This window comes from Hippopotamus amphibius, chromosome 13, assembly GCF_030028045.1.
Source record: "Hippopotamus amphibius kiboko isolate mHipAmp2 chromosome 13, mHipAmp2.hap2, whole genome shotgun sequence".
Lineage (NCBI taxonomy): Eukaryota > Metazoa > Chordata > Mammalia > Artiodactyla > Hippopotamidae > Hippopotamus > Hippopotamus amphibius.
The window spans coordinates 85,515,356-85,531,750 of record NC_080198.1 but is presented as its reverse complement, the minus strand read 5'-3'; the positions used below and the strand labels follow the sequence as shown (position 1 = coordinate 85,531,750).

Below are 16,395 nucleotides of genomic sequence, written 5' to 3'. Positions count from 1 at the left end.
TACTTGTGCTAATAAAAATAATAGTGGTCAGGGCTTCCCTGATGGTACAGTGGTTAAGAATCCGTATGCCAATGCAGGGGACACAGGTTCGAGCCCTGGTCCGGTAAGATCCCACACGCCGCAGAGCAACTGAACCCATGTGCCACAACTACTGAGCCCACGTGCTACAGCTACTGAAACCCGAGCACCCTAGAGCCCATGCTCCACAACAAGAGAAGCCACAGCAATAAGAAGCCCGTGCACTGCAATGAAGAGTAGCCCCTACTCTCCACAACTACAGAAAGCTCGTGTGCAGCAACGAAGACCCAATGGTAGCCAATAAAAATAAATAAATAAAGTAAATAAATAAATAAACAAATAAATATTAACGAAAATAATAGTGGTCATAAAGTTTCCTCCGAATATCAACATTTTCAAACAAAATTCAACTGACTTCTAAGGAATGAAAATCAAAGCTTCCTGACTCCCTCCAAAGTCGCTTTAGAATTGTATGTGAAGTAGAACCTTACAATTGACATCTTTTTCCTACAAAGCCAGTCCTGTTTGCCACTTGTGATTTACAGGCTGTGTCTGCTATAAGGAGCTGCTGGACACATTAGTGCAGGTAAGCTTATGAAAGGATGCTGCTGTCTGGCACTAAATGACTTTCCAGAGACCCATCTCATTCAGACTTACAGGAACTGTTCTCCCTGAATATGATCTGTCAATGCATAAGCCATTATTCCACCCATTCTGAAGGGATGAATCAAAAATACAGTCTTGCATTCTAGAGCCTTCTGCAAACCCTGATGCACCTTTAAAAATCTGCTGTTTCATACTTTCTTGATTTCTATTTGGTTAATCCACCTCATTAACATTTTGTTGCAATTATAATTCTGCATTTGGGAGTGATAGAAAAAGAATGGTGATAATTGTGTTGGGTTTTATTGATGTAAATTGCTTATAAATTGCTGTATTTCCTCTTTGCAATATGTTCATTATTTATAGATATTACCAACTATGGTATGTTGCGGGGTTTTTGTCCACTTCAAATACAGATTTTAATATATTTACCTAAAGGCTTACTTTCTCTTCCTTATATAATATTGAAAGTCACCAACCCCAAATCTGCCTTTCCCTCCACATTTCATTATATGCTTCAGTTGCAGGCATTAATGCAAATCATAACTTCATAGTATATGGACTAATAAACCTAACAGTCTTATGTGTGAATTCATGTGAAAACTATCTTGCTTAAATATAAGACAGGGAGAATAAAATCATCTGTATAGTTCTGTGTTTCAGAAAAGATCATTTTTTAATCAAAGAATTCTTTAAATTACTTAGAAAATATTTTACAGAAAGCAGCACTTGCAAAATTCAAACAAAAGAAATATAAATGGAATAATATTAAATATATATACATATATTTTTCATATAAAATCTTTCATTCCGCTCATTTTCAAGAAAAATGTGAAATGGTGCACACTAGCCTGAAAAGACTGTAAGGTGTATGTCCAGATATATAAATCATGAAAAAAAAAGTAAAATAAGTAAAAAGAAGAATATTGCATTTGATATGAGCGCACGTGTGGACAAATGAAATCTTTCCCTTACTTCATAAAATATAATGAATAGCTATTTTAATATGAAGGTCACTGTGTTAAAAAAGACTAAAAGGAAATCCAACTGCTATTTAAACTGGCTGGCATCATTCTCCAAAATTTCCTCGTCAGAGGATATACTTAGGAATGGACTTGGGTTTTATTGTAATACATCTATGGTCATTAATAGAATTTTCAGTTAAGGGCTCAAACCTCAGGCTTTAGACCAGTGTGTGTATGTGTGTGTGTTTAAATATAAGGGTTTTGTGAAATATTCACTTTCACTTCCAAATATTTTGTATAAAACCTTATCCCACTGGATTACTATGTGTATAGATTTCCTTGTAAAATACTTTACATTAGACAAAAATGTCAAGATTTAAAGTGATGTAAAATAGGTAAAGTCACTTCCTCAACTTTCACCTTTTTCTTTTCCTTAATGGGCTCAGCTATACAATCAATAACTGAGATATAATTTGCAGCACTGAATTCCAAGGGAAATACTGTCTACGTATCAACAGTTGTTTGCAAAGATAATCTATTCCTTAAATTAACTCACATTAGGACAAATTTACAAATGCTCCTGGGCTCTTAGTGGTTTGAAGTATGACAGAAGACTTAAAAGAGAACTCTGATTATAAAATATAATAAGAACGTTTGCAAATTTTAACAAGCTTGCTGTTTCCATGCCAACTTCTCCTGAATCTGGAAATCATTAAAATAATTTTCTCACAATTTATTTCTTTCTTTCCATTGTGTTATATCCATTCCCTTTTCACAGGCAATACATTCAGTACCAAATGAGTAGTGTATTCATTAGGGCTAAAGAGAAAGTCAAGGGTTAAGTAAATAAGAACATCAAATTAATATCCAGGCCTAAATGCTTTAGCAGAGCCAAAGAATCTGTTTAATCATTCAAGTCAACAAAGGTTAAGATAATAAAATAAACTTCTAAATGCTTTCCTTTTCTGGAACTTAATCTGTCTTGCTGAAGATGTTTTTAAGATGCTATCAGTTTTGCATAGTCCCAGCTGTTAGGAAAATTTACTTGAATACACTGGAAAGAGAAAAGAATTTTATGAAAACAGTTAAGCAGAGCTTCTGGGTGGCTTATTGAAACTGTGAGAGCTCAGGACTCACTTCAAACCAGCGGCTGGCTGATGATATTGAGACCAATAACCACTGTCTTTTATTTATCAGGCCTCTGTGTTATTTGGCAAGGTGATGGTAGCCCACTGATTGGAAGATTAATTTATAGTCAAAAGATAACTTCATGATGCTTGTTCACTTTATTGCCTATGTTTGACTAACAAATATACCACAATTTTAGAACAACATAATACCTTAATTTAAAAAGACAGTATTAAACATTAAAATAGCTTTGCTTATATTTAAGGATTTTTTAAATCACTAAGAGAAAAGAAATCTGAGTCATTAACATCAAAGCCTAGGGCTGTGGTTCATGAGGGCAGGGGCCCTGATGAACTGTGCAGCAAGTCCTCTTTAATAATGAAGGGGGGGGTGGGTAGTGGCAGTGGGTGCAGATGGCAATGGGAAAATCTTGAAAAAGTCTTGAGTCTTTTACACTTGACATTCAGGTTCGGCTACTGATCAAGAAACATAACTCAATCTCTTTTTGCAAAGAGAAGCTCAGAAGAAAAGCAGAATCAACAAAATACCTTGTAGAACATGTAAGCACAGCATTATGAACTACAGAACACAGACTTCATTCATTTGATTATCCTGAAGAAAAAAGTCACTAATAGCAAATACACGAGGATCTTGCTATTATGCAATTTTCAAATTGGTGCCTCAAGTGAAACTGTATCACAACAAACTAACTCTGTATTCTGACGTGCCTTGGACAGAGGTTAGCATTGCTGCCTCCCTGTGCTCCACGAGGAGAGGTTATAGGCTGTTACTATGTGGCATTTGTCCATTCCTTTGTTTTTTCGAAGGTTGACAGTGCATGAATTGTAAAGACTGTGACCATCATGATTGCAAAGGAAAAAGGTGCACCTATTTTCACTTGTGCTCCCCAGCTTTTTCAAGCTTATTCACAGAAGCATGGACTCTTAAAGTCAAAAAAGGTCCTAGCAGTCATCTGGCGGCAGCCTGGCCTTGTGGAAAGAGGGCAGAACTTGACATTTGTGTTTGAGTCCCAGCACTGTCTTTTGGCAGATGTGTGTGAAAGAACTAGAACAAGTCACCTAATCTGTGTGGGCTCAAACTTCATCAGAAAAAAAAAAAATGGTCATGTTAAAATTTGTGCTACTTACTCACTTTTGAGTTACTTTTGAGAATAAATGAGGGAGTACCTGGAAAATGTAATTTGTGAGTGTTGAGGCTTAAATCCTGGCTCTGCCACTGGCTGGCTCTGTTTTCTTGGGCAAAACATTTAAACTTTTTGAATCTTGGTTTCCTCATCTATTAAATGGAAATAATAAAAGTAACTATTTCATAGAATTGTTGACATAATACATGTTTTCATAGAGTGGCTGGTATATTTTAAGAACTCAATAAAAATTATCATTATTATTGATGTTATAAATTGAGCCATGGATATTTTGGTAACCCCTGCTGTTTCACATTGAGGTTGATGACTATACCAACTCCTTCACTGATAGGGAAACAGTGTGATCCACTGGGAGAAGCACAAACCAGAGGCTCAGACAGCTGGGTTTGAATCCTATTTCTACCACTTACAAATTATGTCAACTGGGCAAGTTACTTTAACTCAGATTCTTCATGTGAAACTTGAGGAAGATAATCAGCTATGATCTGTTGAGGGCTTATTATAGATTTTTCAAACATTATTTTATTTAATTCCTCTCATAACCATGGAGACAGATAGTGGCAGAGTTAGAACTGGATATAATAGAGTGGATATAATCATCTCACCCTATTGCGTTCACTTTTCCTATTTTTCTGCCCTGATAATCTACTTTGCTGAACTGTAGTAAGGCTTAGAGATGATGTGTGTAACTTGCCTAGAAAGGTGTTCTGCAAGTTGTACGACCCTAAGTTATGAGCAATTATAATTATTTTGTGAGGTACTATTTCTCAATCCAATTTTCATGCAGTCTAGGAATCCCCTTACAACTCTTTTACAGCAGGTCTCCAATCTCTGCTTGAATAGAGAGTAAAGGCTTAGCCTCAAAAGTCTGTAATGCAAACCTATGTGGATGAAATGAAGAAAACAGCACGGGCATGGTAGCTGACAGCACAGGAAAAGCACCCTCCTGACCATACAGCCTAAAGGCCTAACTGCTGAAGTGCAATGTTTGACTGCAAAAATGAAATGAAGATTAATAGCAAATCTGTAATGACGTCTCCCCAAGAATCAAGGATGGACGTGTCGGGATGCATTCGTCTGTGGAAATGTAACTCTCAGTGTCTTGTAGAAGAAAACCAAATGATATCTATGGTGGTTGTATCATACCTAAAATTGTAGGCTTGAAATTGTTCATTGTATACTGACAGAAATCTCATGCCAAAAAGCTAGCCGTTTCTTCTGCATTAAATCATATGCCATCAAAGCATTCAAAGGTCGTCAACTTTCGTACCATTTACTTTTAACTTCTTGCAATCTGACTTCCACTCTGACTACTAAACAAAATGCACTCTCTCACTACCCCAAGATTCCAGAACACCAAATCCAAAGGTTTTTTCCATAGATCTCATCCCGGTGGCTTTTTTAAAAATTAAGAACACTTTGTTGGCTACCCTCACTTTTTTTTTTTTTTTTAAAGTAGTTCTGCCTTATTGTTCAAACATTTGCAAGTGTCCTGGTTTTTCCTTTGAATGCTCACTCTCTGCTTCGGATTCTCCTTTTCAGCCCACTCCCTCAATGTGGATATTTCTAAAGTGGTTCTATCTTCACTCTTTCACCCTCCATTTTTCTACTCCTAGGGTCTCAATTCTTGCTCTGTGATAGTTCAGCTATGTAACTGTTACCTCCAGTTGCAACACCAGCTCAGAATTCTAGTCTCATGTTTCCAACTGTTTGCTACATTATTCCAATGGAATAATTCCTCAAGATCACAAATTCAGCATAACTGAGATTCAATTTATCATTTATCCTTCTGAGTCTCTTCTGGACAACTTATCAAGGAATCAAGCCAGAAATCTTTATCTTCTTTTTCAGCTTCAGCCCCTACATCCAATTAACTACAGGACATATTAAATTTTCACCTCAGTATCTTTTCATTTTATTCCCTGACTGCTTCTCTTCTACTTTTTTAAAAAAAATTTCACATGGTCACAACTTTACCTATGGTCACAGATTTTGGATGTAAATCCAATGTAGATCAAATTCATCTCTCACCTTCTGCTTCAAGACTTCACTTTTGTGGCTCTCTCCTCTACTAGTATCAACCCTGGTTCTCCCTCTTGGTCTGCCCGGGTTTTTCTTTGGTGCTTGTGGCAAACGCTATTGATAAGATGACGCAACTTTCCTTTTGAATCCCATTGCAAATACACAGCTTTCTCCAATATTCTGGTGAGCCCTTTGGAATTTCTGCTTCGGCTCACCAACTTAGCCCCTCTCCACTGCTGAGCTTCTCATTCTGACACTGAACTTTCTGCTTAGTATGGCCCCATACCTCCAATGATACCTGATGTTCCAGAGTGATCCAGCCCATTCCCTCTGCTCACCCCTCCACTGAGGACTGGACCTTTTCCTCATATCTCAGACTTTTGTGACCTTGTCCAGATGACTGACATAGTTTCCTGGTCTACTTGGTCTCCCTGCTTTCAGTCTCTTCCAATTTCTTTCCATACTGGGCACTATTATCTTACAGATTTTCATAAAGAACTTTTGGTGGACTTCCCTGGCAATCCAGTCCAGGGAAGACTCTGCACTCCCCATGCAGGGGACACGGGTTGGGGAACTAAGGTCCCACATGTCACACAGCATGGCCAAAACAAAAATAAAAACAAAACAAACAAAACAGAATCCCAGGTCCCTTCTCTGGGACTCAGAAAAATAAAATAAAATAACACTTGGTAATTACAGCAGTCTCGTGGTAATATACAGCAAATGATAAACTCAAAAATCTTCAGGGGTTCCTTATTGCCCACCACACTAGACATTTAAAATGCTCCATAATGTAACTTCAATAAAAAATTTTTAGCCTTATATGATACAATTTTTCTATATTTAACCTATTTCCTTGGCGAATGAAATATTATTGTTCCTTAAATGAAGCCTGTCATTTCCTGCTTGTATAATATTGTTTGAACTATTTCTTCTTCCTGGAATGTTTAATGTCTTGCTCTTCATCTTATCTTTCAAAGATTACCCATTTATCAAGTCCTAGTTCAAGTGTCACCTTTTCTGCAGTCTCCAGTGATTATTTACAATGGAAGAATGTTCACTTATCTAGCATGTCCTAGCAGGGCTATTTAAGGCATGTAACATACAACCACATAGTATTCTTATTCAGGAACTCATGAGATTATCAGCTCCTTGAGGGCAGTAGTGATGAAATAATATTTTATTCTAACATTCAACAAATATTCTTTGAGTCCTTACTGTTCTGCTGATGGAGGTATGAACAAGATAGACCCAAGTCCTTGCTCTCATGGAGTTTTTGTTTTAAGGAGTGGCATGTTTTACAGATAAGAAGCAAGAAAATAAATAAACAAAATAGGATAATCTTAGATTTAGACTGGGTAGTTAGGAAAATTCTCCCCAAGGAGTTATTTGAGAGAAAATCTCAAAGATAAGAAAAACCCAATCACAAGAAGACCAGAAAAGAGCAAACAGAAAGTCTTCAAGTCAAGAGTGTGCTGTGTTTAAAGAACACCTGGAAAACAGAGTGGCTGGAGTGTAGTGGGCGGAGGGGAAGACTAGTTTGAGAGGACATTATAGAGACAGGGAAGGGCCAGATCTTGAAGGTCCATGGAGGTCAAGCAAAGTGATTTGGATTTCATTCTAAGGTTTAAAACAGGGAGTTACATAATCTAATTTACAGCATAAAATGGTCTCTGGTTGCTGTTTAGGAAATGGATTGTACAAGGTAAGAGTGGAAGCAAGAATAATTGGAAGACCACTGCAGTGATCAAGATCATGAGATGAGAGTAGGTTGAATTCACTGATAGTAGAAGAGAGAGACACAAGTGGACACTTTTATATTGATAGTCTCTATAGTATTAAGTATGATACCTTAAATATGGTAGATGCTTAATACATATTGATAAATATATGTCCCAGTGTTTCAAGATAGTTTCACCTCCTTAATTTCCATTTTATCTTCAAAATTGTTCCTGCTTTGATTCACATATTATGGCTTAATATATTTCTGTCTGGCATTTGGGGAGCCAAAAAGGAAAAAAAAAAAAAGAAGACCTCCTATTCAAGAAAACAGCATAGATCCTAGTGGAAAGTCAGTTAACAAAGAACTAAAATGATGGAAGGTCATACTGTTAAGTTAATTATGGAAAGAAAATTACTTGGAACAAATGGTAAAAAGTGGATTTCAAAACTCCATGATAGAATGAAAATGGAAAGAGTATTCAAAGTTCTACATTTTAAAAATGAGAGCTTCTGTCAGCATCAGCTGGAATAGTGTGCCCATAGAGGATGCGGGTGAAGTTAATTTTCATTAAAATTGAAGACTTTTCCAGTTCTAACCAGCTTGATTTTTCTGGAAATGTAAAATCCTCATTTTGCCATCTTGATATGTGAATTTCCTAATAAGTAGCTGACACTACTTATATTAAAATTCTAAGATCACTGAATGTGACCTGCCTTGTTTCTAAATTAGGAATCTGAGAAAAGACAGGCAATTTGATAAGTTCTCATGCTCACATTCACATATACTTCCCCAGACATTTAAATTTTTATCCATAAAGATTCACCCTGCATTACGAATTCAATCCAAATTCCTTCAATACAAAGCAAAATCCAGATGAGATTGGGATCAATTTTTGCCACTTTCCACCTAAAATGCTAAGTGGCCCCTGAATCGTGTGAAACTTGGCCCCAGTCAGTGTGAAAACTGGCTGAAATCTGTATGAAAGGCAGTCTGGGTTCGTCAAAGTAGTTCATGAACTTTGGCCACACATGCAAGGAACCTGGTCCAAGTCTTAGTTTGTAATGCAACATGAAACCAGGTGAATTTCACATGGTTTCGGGTTTCATCCTGAAAATTTGGCCCAGCTTTATAATCAATCATCACTTTTTGAAACGATGAAAGCCAACACACCTTTTTGAAAATGAGGACTGTGTGCACACTGATGACAGCTAAGCTGTGAACCACCCTTTCACATCCTTTGCCAAAAGAAGATTTCTCAGAATAGAAAGTTTCCCTCTTACTTGGAAAGGGCAAGTTGAGTGATTTTGATACTGCATGTAGAAAGAAATAATACCCAATACATGGAGACACGTCATGTGAAATAATCACCACATACAGAGCAGGTGGCTACATTCTAATCATTTAAGGTTATAAGAATTTTATTCCATTCACATCCGTGACAGATATCATGATGTTTAACCTCAGTGACCATTAAGATGAACTTTGAACTGGTCATCAGATAGAATGACTGCCATGGTGATTCTCCTGAGGCATAGTCATTATTTCTATACGAAGAAATGGCAGAAGAATAGCAAGGAAAGTAAATCATCGTGTCATTGTCATCTAGTTTAATAAACAGGAAGAATAAGACTGCAAACTTCTCAAGTTTGCATTGACTACATCTTTTGCAATAAAACCTCTACTGCAGTGTAAATGAATTCAATAATTAACGTCATAGTGTGCATTTTACAAAACACCTACACAGTGTCTGTTTTCAACTTGAAAATTTTAAATGTGCTTTTCCACTGTTAAAAGAAAAAAAAAAATGACCCTCTTCAACCCAAATACTCGCTTTTGTGCATAGTGACATGAGAAAATTGAGAGGTATGTCTGCATGGAGCCACTACATCATTGGAACAGTATGTCTGAACATTTGGGTAATAAGGCACAGATGTGAAGCAGAGGACTTGGCACTACCAAGGTAACAACAAAGCATTCACCATCGTGTTAGAATGGTTAAAAGAGCCACATTTGAGAAGAATAAAAGAATGCCCCTCCTCCCTGGAATGTTAAATTATATTACACCTTTTATTTGCTTAAAAATCTATACAGAATAAGAAATTCAAACAAGTATTATTCAAACTTATGATGAACAAAAATATAAAATGTATTAATATTTTCATCTATAATACAACATATTTATGCAATAGCACATAAAGTTTAACTGCAGAAAAAGGCCAAATTCAATAGGCATCCACGTGGCCTCCATATTACAAAACAATACACACAATAGGAAGGACCCGACAGCCAATGGAAAGGTGGTTGTTGTTGACTTTGAGTAGTGTTTCTGGCCCTTAATCAGTAGGGATCATTATTGTAGAATGTCCTATTTACAGGTATCAAGTTAAGATAATGCAACAAGGTATAAACATTAGTTATAATGAAGGCTATTTCAGTTATAAGTAGTATGGTATTTTTGCCAAATATTATTAAACCACATGACACAAAGGCAGTTATGAAGCCAGGGCTACTTTAATTCAATGAGTTTGGAGTTGAAAACTATTAATAATTTTCTGCTCAGGATTGGAAGGGTGCGACTTACCCGAGGTCCCTGATCTCCTTGTTCTCCCTGTAAAGTAGGAAAATGAGAAGACAGTTTTAGAACAAAGTCTGTAGGTGCTCATTAAAAGGATCTAAATGTAACATAGTATAAATCATGCCAGTATGGATCTCCACTAACTTAATTTGTTTCTGCTACACGTTTTCTTACCTTATCACCTTTTGGACCAGGAGGGCCCTAAAATAAAGAGAAAGAGAAAAAATATATATTTTTAAAATAAATTTTAAAATATATTGTAGCTTAAATAGATCAGCTAGGGGTAATCACAAGATTCATACAAAGGGGAACAGAGTTGTACCTGTCAAAGAGGTTTCTCAAAGAATTTTAGGTTCTAAACTATAATTGTAATATGGTTCGAATGAGAAAATGATATTATATATATAAACCCAGAATGTATACATGTCATAATTATGTAATACGCTGGATAAATTTTCACAAACTAAACACACCTAATGTAAGTAGAACCCAGCTAAAGAAACCCAGAAGCCCCTACTGGGATGTTCCTTGTCGCTACTCACCTCAAATAGTAATCACTATTCTGACCTCTGGTAGAATAGTTTTGTTTACCTGCTTTTGTACTTTATATAAATGTACTTATATAAATGGAATCATCCATTATGTGTTTAGCCTCTTTTGCTTAGTATGTGTGAAATTCATGCAAAATTTTGTACATAGTTGTAGATTGTTTGTTCTTACTGATGTATAATAGTCCACTGTGTGAATAAACCATTATTTATTTATTTATCCTACTGTTGATGTCCATTTGTTTCCAGGTGTTTTTAGGTCTTGGTTATCACAAATAGGGCTGCTATAAACATCCTAGTATATGTCTTTTGGCGATAAATTGAATACATTTCTGTTGGGTGTATATCTAGGAGTGGAATCATTACATTATAGAGAATATATAGGTTTGGGTTATTAGTTAGTATATACTGCCAAATAGTTTTCCAATATAGTTCTAACAATTATACTTCCATCAGCAATGTGTGAGAATTTTCAGTTCCCCTATGTCATCACCAATACTTGGTATTTTCCATCTTTTTCATTTTAGACATTCTGGTGGGAGATGCAGTAGTTTCACATAGCATTTTAATTTGTACTTCTCCAGTGATTAAGTTGAACTCCTTTTAATAAATTTATTGGCCATTTTGCATCCTATCCCATAAAGTATTTGTTCACATCATTTTCTACTGAGTTGTCCTATTATTTGCTAGACTTCTTTATATATTATACATTGTATTGACAGATATGATAGACAGACAGACAGATAGGAATTCTTTACACACTCTGAATATGAGTCTTTTGTCAGAATATACTTATTGCGAATATATTCTCCCATGCTGCATATTGTGTTTACATTCTCTTAAAAGTGTTTTTGATGAATAGAAGTTCTTAAACTCAATTTAACATTTTTTTTCTCTTTATGGTTATATCTTTTATTGTTCCACTTAAGAAATCTTTGCCTCCTTAAAGGTCATAAAGAGCTTCTTCTATGTTTGTTCTAAAAACTAAAAGCTTTATTATTTTATCTTTCACATTTAGATCTGAATTCATGGAGAACTAATTTTGTGTATGATGTGAGGTTAAAGTCAAGATGCTTTTTTCCCCCATGTGGATATCAAATTAACCCAATACCATTTATTGAAAATGCTTCTTTTCCCCATTGCAGTGCAGTGTTACCTTTGTCATAAATCAGATGACCATATATATGTGGGTCTTTTAGGAAATTTCTATTTTATTGGACAGCTGTCCATTCTTGAGCCACACTGAGATTTTCTCTACCTTTGAACAAAAATACTAGCAGGAAACATGAGTTCTAGAGGCATCAGTATTTTTTTTTCCTAGCTCTTAAAGATGAAGTCACATCTCAGGGCTCAGCCTATCTGCAGAAGTGGAGCATTTCAGAGTTACCTTCATCTGTCACTTTCCTCTTTAGCAGGGTGGAGAGACAAGAACAAGCCTAGACAGGAGCAAAGCCAAGGTCCTAACAAAGTACCCCTTCTGAAGTCCCAGTGGGGACTGCTATCTCACTTCAGGTGACAATGTAAGAATGTTCCACCTACCAACATACCTGCTGCTAAGCACCAGTTACAGAGGAGCTGTGCCAAATCCCTGTTCTCGGTTGCGGCACTTCTGGTAACAGCTGTGAGGTTGTCATGACATTAACAATAACAAGAACATCATGTCTTATATTTTGTACATTTTACCATCAACAAAGAACTTTTATCTGTTACTGCATTTAATCTTCTCCCAACCTAATGAGGAACGTATTATGATATTTCTTTTACAGATGCCAGAAATAAAACTCAAAGATTATCAAGGTTATGCCTCTTCTAAGTGAGTTAGCCAGGACTTTAAGCTAGTCTGCATGACTTTAAATGCAGTGGATTGGGATGCTACACATTGGAATGCAGCTCTAGAACCAGATTCTCAGGAAGACCAGACGGCCGTATATCTGGTGCCTGCTTTCAACGGGTGCCCTCTTCAATGCCTCCCAATTGCCTTTTTCTTTTCCTTCCTTCCCTCTTCCTTCCTTCCTTCCTTCCTTCCTTGCTTCCTTCCTCCCTCCCTCCCTCCCTCCCTCTCTCTTTCTTTCTTTCTTTCTTGCCGAGCCACGCAGCTTGCAGGATCTTAGTTCCCCAACCAGGGATCGAACCCACTCCCTGCAGTGAAAGCATGGAGTTCTAACCACTGGACCACCAGGGATTCCCCCAATTGCGTTTTTCATAGTGTCATGGACAGTGGCCTCAAGGTCTCAAGTTCAAAATGCAAGAAAGAGGAATTGCAGAGCAGCTGGGAGAGGGAGAGGGGGGCCAAGATAATGGAATCAAGTAAACAAACCCTTCACTTTCTTGCTCCCCAAATCATTTTGCCATTAAAAAGGGAAGCTAAAAAATTATTTTTCTTAACATTTCTCTTAATGTTTTCAGCGAGTCAAGTAGCGAGTCATGAGTACAGTCTCTCTGCGTACCTCTGGAAAATTAATTTTAAGAAATTTATTGGTCATTCTTGATATGCACAAAATGCTCACTAATGCTCTACAGGTAGGACTTTTTTTTTTTTTTTTTTCCTCCAGTGGGGCAGAGGAAACCCAAAGAAAAGAATGAGAGGATACCTACCAAGTTTGAGAAATGCAATGGAGATTCCGGTTTTGACTTAATGAAGTAGCATGTTGTTTAACTCTAATTAGGTTTTTATATACATTTGGTGAATGCCTATAAAGAGCCTGGCAATGTTCTAAGCACTGGTGGAGGATATGGTGTGACATGCTGATTTAGAAAAGCTAAACAGGCTGTTCTAGAAAAGCTAAATAGCTTAGTGCCAAAGTCAAACACTTCTCATATACTGGTGTTAAGAAAAATGACCCCTAGAAAATCCAGCTACTGTAAGGTCACTTACAGTTACTGTGGACTTGTCCCCAGTCCCTCTCCCCTATCCCATCAAAAGCTTCTCCTCTAAAGTTTACTCTGCTTTTGCATGTGAGATTTCAGAGGCCAAGCCTCTCGTTGTACCAGTTCCCCAAAGGCACTTTGTTAGGTGATATGGCATGTTTGAGGTCAAAGCTTTCATGAAATTATTTTACAGTGGGGAACAGAGATGAGTCTTTTCCCCAAAGTCCAATTACTAATACTAAAGCCACATGTGTCCACTAGGGCTCTTTAGACAGCTTGCCATAAGCAAGGATGCTTAATTCATGAACACATGAAAATCTGCATTCACAATTGAGCAATAAATACTGCTGCTTCAAAAGAGGGTGTTTTTGAGCAGACAGAATGGCGTCCTGGCACCTGCCAGCTCAAGACAGAACTGAAGCAGAGGTCAACCTCCATCTGCAGCTGTGGCGGCTGCTTCGGACACTCCAGACCCCACTTGTGCTTTCAGGATTAATGACAGGTGTTTTCTTCTGCTCTGAGTAAAATCCCACTCTTATTTCTAAACTGGACCCTTTTCACTGCAATTATGGGTTAAATATCTAGAAAAACATAAGCTACCTTACTAAACACTGATAGTATTTCAAAATTTGGGAGCCATGATTCTTTTCTAAGACAAAACATCACAATTGAAAGAAAGGTATCTTTGATTATTAACTTTAAAAATTAAATCTGGGGCATGATTTAACTAAGTTTTTTTGTTTGTTTGTTTTGTCTTTAGAGTGAGACAAAACAAAACTCTCTGGTATTAACTAAAGGATAGGCGGCAATACAAATTAATGAATTATTAGATTCAGAGAGTATTTTACAACAGCATTTTGCTGCTTCTAACTACTCTAAGTTAATGATCTAATATTTAGGGGACATATATATTGTCCAGGTATCAGTACCAGTGGCTGGTTGGTAACTGTTTGAAGGTAAAATCCTGTTGCTAAAACAAGGCTGAGGTCAATGGGAAGGAAATATGGTAAAATTACTGGTCACAGTTAAGTGAATAGTGAGTCACAGCTTTACGTGAGGCTTCTTTTAGGATTCCTGTTCTTCTGGTCTGGCCTAGTATGTTGGAGTCAGATCTTTTACAACGTCTACCTTAATAAATAAAGAAGAGGGCTTCCTAGGTGGTGCAGTGGTTAAGAATCCGACTGCCAATGTAGGGGACACGGGTTCGATCCCTGCTCCAGGAAGATCCCACATGCCGTGGAGCGACTAAGCCCGTGCGCCACAACTATTGAACCTGTGCTTTAGAGCCCGTGAGCCACAACTATTGAGCCTGTGTGCCACAACGACTGAAGCCCACATGGCTAGAGCTCGTTCTCCGCAACAAGAGAAGCCATGGTAATAAGGAGCCCACGCACCACAACGAAGAGTAGCCCCCGCTCGCCGCAACTAGAGAAAGCCCGTGTGCAGCAACGAAGACCCAACACAGCCAATAAGTAAATTAATTAATTAATTAATTTAAAAAAAGACAAAATAAATAAATAAATGAAGAATATTTGAAATGATCTTCCTAATTAGTTTTACATAATTAGCTCTAATTACACAAATTTTGAAGGTGCTAACAACGTCTTTATCATTAGTGTTGTTAGTAGCTGGGGAATTTCTTTCAGAGCATTGTTAAAGTGTTATTAATTTACTACCAAAGTATTTATAAATTTCAGTGGCAAACTTCAAATTAGCTCCTATTCAAATGACTTCAAATACAGAACTGAGAGTAACAACCTATTTGTATCAAGCCTTTAATGTGGGCCTATAATAATTTTAGACTTGTAAATTCTATTTCTATCCAAAAACTAAGGTTTTAGCTCTTTTTCTATGCTCTATTATCTATTTCAATTAAATGATAAAACCAAATTAAAAGCACAGGAATAAGAGGAACAATAAATGAGATTCAGGAAAATATTGGATTTCAATCTACATAAAAGTAATTGAAATATAGCTGAAAAAGACAGATATATTCACAGGGGTTGGATGGCCCAATAAAGGACTTTTACTCACTAGCACTGTAAATTTTGTCCACTTTGAGCTGGCAACAGCTAAAGAGGGAATGATTTTTACAAGACGGCAATCATGAAAATAAAATTAAATTCTGCTAAAGGTAGAAAAATGGAAAAGGGGCAAACCCTGGATATTCTTGGCAGCCAGAGCTGCTGAAATAAGAATGAGGTTATGATTTCTATCCCAGAAAAGTGTAGATCATTTGTATTTTTGAAATACAGTAATCCTTGTTCTGATGAATCTTTGCATTACTGTAGAATGATGAGGAAAAGCAAGTTTCATTTTCCAAGCATTTATGGCCCGCTATCAATCAGGCAGTGTGCTCCAAGTCTGGAGGATGGACACGTAACTATAATTATAACTAGTGGAATAAGCGCTGTGTTGTGGGAGTACAGAGAGGAATGAAGGTAGGAGAGAGGGAATTAAAAAGATGACATTGGAACTGGCTCTTGAAAGTTGGCCCGGGTAAAGGGGACTGGGAGGAGTTAGGCTGTTCAGGCAGAGGGATGAACATGCAGACGTGTGAGAGGACATCCTGCCATCAGAGAAAGATTAGTTCAGAGTGGCAAGAACATATGTGGTGAGGAGAGTGGAGATGGGGAACAGCAGGAAAGAGAGTAGGGAAGACTGGCTAACAATACCCAGATCCCTGGGCTGGATTCTGTCATCAACTTAACTGGGGAGTGTGCCAAGATCAAGTGTGCCTTGTGGAACTCTGAGAGCATGGAATGCTATTCTTAGGAAAT

General features: G+C 37.1%; 1 protein-coding gene across 1 annotated transcript in view; it reads right to left on the bottom strand.

The window, feature by feature from the left end:
- COL25A1 (collagen type XXV alpha 1 chain) overlaps positions 1-16,395 on the bottom strand; it is a 438,835-nt gene that overhangs the window by 131,758 nt on the left and 290,682 nt on the right. The window contains exons 6-7 of the mRNA XM_057705935.1: positions 10,374-10,400; positions 10,206-10,232 (exon numbers count right to left, since the gene is read on the bottom strand). Coding sequence (XP_057561918.1) covers positions 10,206-10,232; positions 10,374-10,400 — 54 coding nt within the window. The remainder of the gene's footprint in view (positions 1-10,205; positions 10,233-10,373; positions 10,401-16,395) is intronic.